This window comes from Chanodichthys erythropterus, chromosome 22, assembly GCF_024489055.1.
Source record: "Chanodichthys erythropterus isolate Z2021 chromosome 22, ASM2448905v1, whole genome shotgun sequence".
Taxonomy (NCBI): Eukaryota; Metazoa; Chordata; class Actinopteri; order Cypriniformes; family Xenocyprididae; genus Chanodichthys; species Chanodichthys erythropterus.
The window spans coordinates 35676012-35686406 of record NC_090242.1 but is presented as its reverse complement, the minus strand read 5'-3'; the positions used below and the strand labels follow the sequence as shown (position 1 = coordinate 35686406).

General features: G+C 40.4%; 1 protein-coding gene across 1 annotated transcript; it reads left to right on the top strand.

The window, feature by feature from the left end:
- Positions 1 to 228: 228 nt before the first annotated feature.
- On the top strand, positions 229 to 8410 carry LOC137012618 (E3 ubiquitin-protein ligase TRIM35-like). Its single transcript, XM_067375968.1, has 6 exons — positions 229 to 645; positions 3675 to 3770; positions 3859 to 4089; positions 4197 to 4219; positions 7043 to 7158; positions 7248 to 8410. Exons 1-6 carry the CDS (start codon positions 244 to 246, stop codon positions 7853 to 7855), a joined length of 1476 nt encoding a protein of 491 aa, XP_067232069.1. The 5' UTR covers positions 229 to 243; the 3' UTR covers positions 7856 to 8410.
- The last annotated feature ends 1985 nt before the right edge of the window (positions 8411 to 10395 follow it).

Sequence of the window (10395 nt, the reverse complement as noted above, 5' to 3'; positions counted from 1 at the left end):
GTCTATTAGATTTTCACTGACAGCCCAAATTTTGCCTTGTTTTAGCCTAGACGGCCGGGCTATGTTTTGACGGCTATTAGACGTCTATTAGACATAAAATTGCTTGCTGGGATGTCATTCGGATATATACACTTCACCAGTCGGTGGCGGTAATACCAATTTGTTGTTTGTCAACCACCAACACAAAAGAAGGAGGAAACGATTATTACTGAACTGAAAGTGAAACTTTGGAGCTCTAGAAAGATGGCCTCTATATCTTTTGCTGAGGAGGATTTATCTTGTCCAGTGTGCTGTGATATTTATATAAATCCTGTTCTTCTGTCATGTAGCCACAGTGTTTGTTCAAGCTGTATTCAGAAGGTTTGGGAAAATAAAACATCTAAAACATGTCCGGTTTGCCGAACAACATCTACAAATGATCGTCCTCCGTTAAATTTGGCTTTGAGGAACCTGTGTGAGAGTTTTCAACAGGAGAGAAGTCAGAGATCTTCATCTGAAGGTGAAACGGTCTGCAGTGATCACAAGGAGAAGCTCAAACTCTTCTGTCTGGATGATCAACAGCTCGTGTGTTTGGTGTGTCGAGACTCCAGAAAACACTCCAACCACAGATTCTGTCCCGTCAATGAAGCTGCGATGGACAATAAGGTCAGATATTTAATGTTCAAAACATATTAAATCATCAAATATATATAATTATTGACAGACATTTTCACAAACCAGTAAGCCCAACTGAAAAAAAAAAATACTTGGGCTGTGTGGGTTTATTTACATGAACAATCCAGACGTGTGTTGTTGTTGTTTGTTAAATGATTTGAGATCTATGATCCGATAAACCAAAGAGCAATTTAGAAACGACTGAATTTGCTTTACGTATTTAATTAATAATTTTATTCTTACTTCAAGTCAGATTGTAAAAGTTGTAGACCTGCTAATTTTATGCTAATAAATAAAATATTTAAAATTTAAATTGTATCAGTGAAATATAATTCTTAGTATACTCAGAATAAGATATTAAAAGTTTTTTCTAAAAATGTACATTTATTCACTTTGGAACTTAATTTGTGTCAACTCTGTCAGATGCATTAAAAAGCATACTATTTTAATATGATCCATCCAACAACAGTTGGAAAAAATACTTGTTGACAAATACTGACGGCTTTGACAAACACAGACGGTAGGCATGTGACGGTATCAAATTTTCATGTTGCGATAATTGCTGAAGCTTTTGTCACAGTATACGGTTTTATCACGATATTGAAATAAGTTGCAAAAAAGTATTGTCATAGTATAACAGGTTTAAGAACTCTTTTTGTAATAAAAAAAACTGAATGTTTAAATACAATAATACAGTATACAAAAAAGTTAAAATTTTCAAACAGATTAAAGTGCAAAAGAATTAGGCTATAAAGAACAACAGGAAACACTTTACAATAAGGTCTCATTATTTAATGCATTAACTAAGATTGAGCAATAGCTAGATTTGTTACAGAAAGTATTATTTTTTGTTAATGTTAATTAAGAAATACAACTGATCATTGTTAGTTTTATCTCAGGTCCATTAAATAAGTTCTTTTGATTTTAGTAATGTTATTAAACAGTAACTAAGAAATTAACATTAAAGCTGCAGTCCGTAACTTTTTTTGGTTAAAAATTATCCAAAATCAATTTTTGAGCAAGTACATAACCAGCCAGTGTTCAAAACTTTCTCATTATCTTAGCTCGATTCACAACGGTAAGCTTGTAATAATGTTTTATAGTAAGAGCGACATGATGGATTTCCGCGGGAAATTTGAGCATGCAGCAGTTCCTCTGTGCGTCATTACATCACGTCCGTAAACAGAAAGGAGTCCAGGCTAGTCGGTTTTATCACGTGAGGATGCTGCTGGTAGTGGATCATTTATAGCCTGTTCTCACAGCAGCTGAAATAATTAAACTTATCATTTTGATGGCGGATTGTAATCCAGAAAGGTCCAAATGACAATCATCAGTGACAACAATTCAGCCGTAGTCAAAAGCAAAAGACTTTGGACTGTGGAGTGGCTACAGAAATTGAAATCTACAGGTAACGCTAATATACACATAGTCATAGTAATGCTGATGTTGTTAACATTAACGATTTGAAAACAAAGTATAACAGTAATAATAATTTGCACGGTTTAGCATGATCCGAGCGATCGTTAGATTTAATCATCATTGGCAACGCAATTTATTGTAGGCCTAATGTTGTTTTCCTCAGTTGGTCAGAATAAAAGTGGCATAAATGTTACTTACATGTTCAGCTGATATTTTCCAGTGAAATTCTTATATTGGTCATACTTTCAAGACGTAGAATCTGTGATTCTGAAGTACAGTATCCACACCGGTGCGGTGACTGACAGCAAACATTAGATTCATCCGCGCTGACGAGCTGTGCCGAGGCACGTACAGATAACTGTTCCGCATATGACTGTAATTGCAGGTTTCAAACAAGAGATGGAGGGACTGCGGACTGCAGCTTTAACTAAGAATAATTAATGCTTTATAAGTATTTTTCATTGTCAGTTTGGTAATAATGAATTAACATGTTAACTAATGAAGCCATATGTCTCAAAGTTTTACTGAACAATAACAAATAATCAGAACATTTCTAATCATTAGAGCATGTTGTAGTGCAGATTAAAATATAAAAATGTTTAAGTTTGAAAATAAATAGCCTATTAAGTCTTTAAGTATTAAGTATTTGGTGCTGTGATGAACAACATTGAAATAAAAATCAAAGGCTGTTTGAAACATTTTAAAAACTTCACTAGTGTGTTGCTTTGTTTGTCAGAGAGTGAACGTGCACTTTCATTCAGTGCGTCTCCTTTCCGCCATGTGCACATGCACGTTGAGCTTGTTTACATCTGAGCGCGTGTCCCTTTGACACAGAATACAGCGGTGTTGTGCATTTTATACAGTTGATGGGGAAAGTATTCTTAAATGCATTATAAATATTTTAATAACTGGTAATAAATTGTTATTTACGGTATTTTGAAGTGCCCACAATAACAATATCGTGCATATTCATTATCGTGATATATCGCATTACCGAATATCGGCACAAGTCTAACTGACTGATTTGATAAATACTGACCAAGTTGACCAATACTGATGGTGTTGACAAATACTGACTGTGTTGAAAAATACTGACAAATACTGACACTGTTGACAAATATTGATGGTGCTGACAAATACTGACCGTATTGACACACTGACCATGTTGACAAATGCAGACAAGTACTGACGGTTGACGCATACGGACCGTGTTGACAAATACTGACTGTGTTGACATACTGACCGTTGACAAATACTGACAAATACTGATGAGCTCAATCTGTTCCTGGTTCTCTCTGTTCTCTCTCTTTGTGTTTAATTTGTTTTTGTTTATACTGTTAATAAAATTCACTGCGTTTGGATCCAGCTCTCCAGCATTTTTGAGGTCCCCCTACATTACAGATAATGAGTGAAATATTTTTTCTGCATTACAGCACTAAGAATTTGAGAAAGAAATCGACTGACATGAAAAAAATTCCTTTAAAAAAAGTCTTTAGACACTAACACTAAATTATGTATGATTTGCTTTTAATATTTCAGTTTTAGTGCATCATCAGAAAATCATCACAAAAAAAATAGACATTGTTTATGTTCTCTTTCAGGATATACTCAATACTTCACTGGAACATTTACGGGAGGAACTGAGAACATCTGTGAATCGTGGACAAATTCTGTGTAAAACTGCTGAAGATATTAAGGTTTGAAATAAACAATGTGTTTAATGCAATTTTGGAAGATACTGATTTAGATCTAGTTTGGCCAATATTGCTGTGTCTTTGATTTCAGTTTTACGCTCAACTCACAGAGACGCGGCTTAAAGAGGAGTTTGAGGAGCTTCATCAGTTTCTACACAATGAAGAAGCGGTCAGAATAACAGCACTGAGAGAGGAAGAAGAGCAGAGGAATCAGATGATGGAGGAGAAGATGGAGGAGACGACCAAACAGATTTCATCTCTCACAAGCATAATTGAAGATATAGAGAAGCAGATGAAGACTGAAGATGTTTCATTCCTGCAGGTGTCAATGAATCTTCATTATTCTCCAATTATATGAATGTCAATTTTAGAGATTTAAGCCAAAGTCAGTTTTGCTAAATAATTTATTTTTTATTTTCTTCTTTACAGAACTTTAAGGCCACATTGCAAAGGTTTGTGTTTGTGTCATGTCTGTTTCTCTGTCCTTCTGAACTCAAGTCATCATATTCTTAAAAGAGAATGTTCTGTATAGAAGTTTAAAGGGTTCCATCAGACGCTTCATATATAGAACCTTTTGGAAGTTCCCATCATTTTATGGGTTCATTCATTCATAAAATTGTATTAATTTAAAAAGCTTGTAAACTTTAACACTAAAAATTGAAATAACCGATTCAACATGAAAGTAAAAATTTAAAGGGGTCCTTGATTATTATTTCACTTAGTTTGTAATGTTGCTGTTTGAGCATAAAAACATCTACAAAGTTACGACGCTCGAAGTTCAATGCAAAGGGAGATTTTTTATTTCACAGACATCGCTTTTTAAGGACTACAACAAACAGCTTGGTGACATCACAAACCCCAAAATTTACATAAACCATGCCCCCGAGAACACGCAACAAAGGGGGCGGGGCCATGTTGGGCTGCTTTAGAGAAGAGGAAGAGTTGTTGTTGTAGAGTGTTGTTGACATGCCATCATTTAACACCAGACTACTTCACAAACGAGGGTCAATTCAATGCTGGATTTGCACAAAAGATTAACATGATGGAACATGCTAGTGGATGAGTTGAATCAACTCCACAGCAACTACATAAATTTATCCACTAACCATTCTCTCCATCAGTGTCTGACTGTTAAAGCTCCGCCCTCTTCTGGAAAGGGAGCCAGGAGCAGGAGCTCATTTGCATTTAAAGGGACACACACAAAAACAGCGTGTTTTTGCTCACACCCAAATAGGGGCAAATTTGACAAGCTATAATAAATTATCTGTGGGGTATTTTGAGCTGAAACTTCACAGACACATTCTGGGGACACCAGAGACTTATATTACATCTGGTAAAAGGGGCATTATAGGTGTCACCATCATGTTCTGTTTGTTTTGGTTTTCATTCATCACATGTGCTCCTTTTTCTAAATTCCCATCACTCATCAGTCACCATGGACACTAACTCACCATCACAGCTGCGCATCCTTAGTTAATCAACTCTTGTATCAGTTCCTCTTCATCTTCACCTGTCTGCCTACACACCACGCGTTACAGAAGACCAGACCCAGAATGGATTATGCAGTGAAGTTTACTGCGGTGGTTCAAATGAACCGAGATTTTTTCGTTTTTTCCAAACAATTCTTTCATCTTGCCATCACCTGCCCCTATGACAACAAGACCCTGAAGTCGTTGTTCTTGATCAGGGCAAACTTTCACCATCCCTTTGACCTCCCAGACACCACCGGATTAAACTGGAGAGAAGCCATCATCCGGTGTCTGGAGAGCCTATTTCACCACCTGCGACCATGGAGAAATCACGTGAGACCCCCACAGACGGAGAGCTACCACCCGCCGCGACGCATCAGCCAAAGCCCAAGGACATGTAGTGAGTCTGACCAGGGATGTGAGCCCACAACATCAGTGGCCGAGGGGATATTAGTGGAATTAGTGACTGAGGACTGGCTGATGGATTTCCATACGGAGGTGTTGTCGCCCACCCTATCCCACCCCATTTCTCTCTCTGTTTCTTAACAACACAGAGACTTGCTCAGACCTTACCTTCCAGTCCCGCCTCTGCTGGAGGTTTGCAGCCCTTCACCATCTCCGGAATTGCCATGCAGTGACGTTGAGCCTCAAGTGCAGCAACCTCCATCAGCGCCTGACCAAGTGGATCCTGTGACTCTGCTTCCGGCCTCCATCTCGGCTCGTTGACCTGGCTCCTCCCTGGCTCCTTCCACCTTCTGTTCCACCAGACCCCCTCAGCCTCTCGACTCAACCGGGTTCCCTCATCCCAGTGGCTCCCCCTTGGTCAGTCATCAGACCACCATCGCCACAGACTTGCGGATCTTCCGCAATGCTCCGTAACTCCACCCCTGCAGCTGCAGCGGGCTCCTCCTTCCCTGTGGATATGCTTTGGTCCACTGTCACTCTGGCATCATCTCAGTCCTCGGGAACTTTGGCTCCTCCTCTGACGGTCATCAACACGACGACGCCCAGGCCTCTGATGCCAGCAACGTCACTCCATTGGCTCTCCATCTGAGCCCAGAGATCCATCAGCTCCTCCTCCGTCAGTTGGCAGATGTCGACAGTCCCGTCTACACTTTGGCATCTCCCTCCCTCGTCTCCACTTTGGACTGTCATCACTGCCAGGCTCTAGATTTGTGCCATCGGCCATCCACCACCAGTGCCGCCAGGGGATCGTCATCCTCCTTTCACCACTCCTCCAGCACCATCACCTCGTCCACCTCCAGAACCCCCTCCAGCCCTAACTCTGATGTTCTGTTATGGCGTGAGGACGTGCCTTGCCGAAGGGGGATGTACTGTCACCGTCATGTTCTGTTTGTTTTGGTTTTCATTTATCACATGTGCTTCTTTGTTCTAAGTTCCCACCACTCATCAGTCACCATGGACACTAACTCACCATCACAGCTGCACACCCTTAGTTAATCAACTCTTGTGTATATCAGTTCCTGTTTGTGTTAAGTTCGGTGTCCGGTTTTGTTTGTTTGATGTGTGTGTGTGTGTGTGTGTGTGTGTGTGTGTGTGTGTGTGTGTGTGTGTGTGTGTGTGTGTGTCCCTGCCTGTTGGAACTTTATTATTAAACCTTGTATTGGAAAGTTACTCTTCTTTGTCTTCGTCTGCCAGCCTACACATCACGCGTTACAATAGGTCCCCTTTAAGACATTTCTCCTTAGAAACTCTTTTGGCATAAAGGTTTCTTAAAATTGAGTCAAGAACCCTCGAGTTCTATATAGAACCACACTTTCAGAGTTGTTTTCAATGTTGTTTCAGAGCCCAGTATGTCCTTCCGGATCTAGACCTCAGTCCAAGTGTGATCACTTTCCCAAATCACCTGACCAACCTGAAGCTCAATGTCTTACAGAAGATGCAGGACAATTTTGGTAAAAGTGAGTATGACAGAATGCAACAATGATTTCAGTGTTGTTTGTCTTAATTGATATGTGTATGAGTGTGTATCTGTTCTCTCTCTCTTCAGCTTCAGACTTCAACACCGGTCATTCTCATGTCCTATTTGATGATTCAGTGAAAAATAATGAAAACAAGCACTTTCAGAGTAGTAGAGAGAACAGTCCACATATGTTGTCCATAGAACCACTGCAAGTAAAAGAAAATGAAATGAGAACAGCAACTAATTCCTGGAGGGCAAAATCCATAAATGATTCACAGCAAGTAAAAGAAAAAGAAACGAGAACAGCAATGAATTCCTGGAGGGCAAGATCCATAAGTGATTCACAGCAAGTAAAAGAAAATGAATTGAGAACAGCAACTAATTCCTGGAGGGCAAGATCCGTAAATGATTCAAAGCAAGTAAAAGAAAATGAAATGAGAACAGCAACTAATTCCTGGAGGGCAAGATCCATAAATGATTCACAGCAAGTAAAAGAAAATGATCCAAGAACAGCAAGTAATTCCTGGAGGGCAAGATCCGTAAATGATTCACAGCAAGTAAAAGAAAATGATCCAAGAACAGCAAGTAATTCCTGGAGGGCAAGATCCGAAAATGATTCACAGCAAGTAAAAGAAAATGAACCAAGAACAGCCAGTAATTCCTGGAGGGCAAGATCCTTAAATGATTCACAGTAAGTAAAAGAAAATGAAATGAGAACAGGAACTCATTTCTGGGGGGCAAGGCCCATAAATGCCCCCTTTGGTGCCATCTTGGAACGTGACAATTATTAGATCGAGTTCCTAATTGTCAGAAAATAAATAAATAAATGAACGTCAAGAAAAGTGCAAGATCTGTTGGTATGTCATCAAATCAATGTTACACTGTAATGTTGATTCAACATAACATTTCTCTTCTTTTATTTCAAAACAATAAATGGAAATTACTACTTTCCAAAAAAAAGATAATTCTTACAAAAGTAAAAGGTGTGGTTTTGTCATAAATTGTTCCTTCAATTTAGCTTTGAATTTTTAGATTTTATAAATTATCTAAATTAAACTATCATCTAAATTATCATTAGAATTTGGGTGTTTTGTACAATTTACAACATTGTTCTCTGTAACTTATGAAACAATAAAATATTTTATTATTCTTAATTATGAAGTTGGGGTTAGGGTTCTGTAATAAATTGATATTTGTAATTTGGATTTTATCCATCATATTATATGTTAACAATAAAGAAACAACAAACAAGCGCATTTTTGTTTGTTTTTTTTGGGGGGGGGGGGTATTTGATGAACAAAAGGCAGACAAGTTGAGTACAAATTAAACAGTTTTTATTTTAGGAAAGCTGGCAAAGCTGACCGGGGAGACACTGGTTGGAGGGGAGTGAAACGTGAAATGAAGGTGAGGTCCTGTATTGTCCTGGAAAGTTTAGGGGATAGGTGACTTTCTTGAGCTGCCTCTGCACGGTGAAATGATCTATATAGTGGAGACTTGGCTTAGGCAGGGCAGGCGAAGAAGTATGTCCTGGTGGATAACCACACCTTTTGTCAGGGCTGGTAACATGGAGTGTCTGCTCTATGGGCATTAGAATGGGTCTTGTCTGGAACCTCTGATGGCTCACCGGACCATGGGAATAAGGGTGGTTGGAATCTAAGCACACACTGAAACGGAGTAAGCCCAGTGGGGGATTCGAGGAGAGAATTCTGGTCATACTCTGGCCAGGAGAGGAACCGTGCTCAGTCTGGCCGTTGGTTTGAAGATGTTAGCCGGAGGATAAACGGATGGTGATGCCAAGGAGTTTGAATATGGCTTGCCAGACTCAGGAGATGAATTGTGGTCCTCGGTCTGATACTATGTCTTCAGACAGACCAAAGTGGTGGAAGACGTGTTGGAAGAGTGCTTTGGCTGCTTCAAAGGCGGTAGGTAGACCCTTCATAGGAAAGAGATTGGATTTTGAGAATTGATCCACAACGAAGATGCAAGTGTGAGAATCAGAGGGTGGAAGATCTGTCTTGAAATCAATGCCGATATGGGACCAGGGACATTGTGGTATGGGCAGAGGAACCAGTTTTCTAGCAGGTTGCTGACAGGGAATGTTGGTGATGGCACAGACTGACTGACTCCTTGATGTACCAGGAGATATCCTGGGCCATGGATGACCACCAGTAGCGTTGGTTGAGGAGCGAGATGGTTCGCTGACTACCTGGGTGTCCAGAGCCTGGGGACGTGTGAGCTGAGTCCATGAGGGGCAGGTGACAGGTGGATGGAACGTAAGTTTGCCCCTCAGGACCTCCAAGCGGAGCAGGTTCAGTAATTATGGTTTGACGGATTTGATTGTCGATGGACCATTGGATAGTGTTGATACCATAGCTGGAGGAAGAATGGTTTCTGGGGTTCAGGATCAGGATGGTACAGGAGAGAGAGAGAGAGTGTCGGCTTTAATATTCTTGTTTCCCAGGTCGATATGTGACCATAAAATAAAATCTTGTGAAGAACAGGGGTTAAGATGTGGCGGTAAAAGTTGGCAAAGCCCAGGAATCTTTGGAGTTCTTTGATGGTGGTAGGTGGTGGCCAGTTCCAGATGGTGACATAACCGAGGAAATGGACAGAGGTGGTATGGAACTCACATTTCTCTAGCTTCAGGTAGAGCTGGTGTTCTCTGAGGCATTGTAGGACCTGCCTTACGTGACGCCAGTGTTCAGTCAGGGTGCTGGAATAGATCAGAATATCATCTATGTAGATGATTAAAAAGCGCTGCAGGAAGTCTCAGAATAAAAATTGTTCATGTAGTTCTGGAAGACGGTGAGTTGAACAGGCCATACAGCATCACCTAATATTCATAGTGCCCTGACAGGGTCACAAAAGCGGTCTTCCATTCATCTCTTCCTCTAATACGGATTAGATTATATGCGCTGCACAGGTCCAGTTTTGAGAAAATGTGAGCTACACGCAGCAGCTCCAAGGCTGCTGGGACCAGAAGAAGGGGATAACTGAATTTGACTGTTTGGGAGTTGAGTGTGCGGTAATCAATGCAGGGCCTCAAGCCTCCATTCTTCTTGACCATGAAGAAGCAGCATGAATCAGCAGGGGATGTATATAGTCGAATGAACCCTTGTTGGAGTGCCTCTTGGATGTACTCCTCCATGGCCTTCTGCTCTTGGATGGACAAAGGATAAACTCAACCTTTTGGCCAATGAGGTGGTATTTGGGTCGAGAGGTGGAACCGACTTGT

Excerpts from the sequence above, each read along its gene's own strand:
- LOC137012618 (XM_067375968.1), top strand. The coding sequence starts at position 244 with ATGGCCTCTATATCTTTTGCTGAGGAGGATTTATCTTGTCCAGTGTGC. Across the intron at positions 3,771-3,858 it reads AAACTGCTGAAGATATTAAG|TTTTACGCTCAACTCACAGA; the intron begins GTTTGAAATAAA and ends CTTTGATTTCAG. Across the intron at positions 4,220-7,042 it reads TTTAAGGCCACATTGCAAAG|AGCCCAGTATGTCCTTCCGG; the intron begins GTTTGTGTTTGT and ends ATGTTGTTTCAG.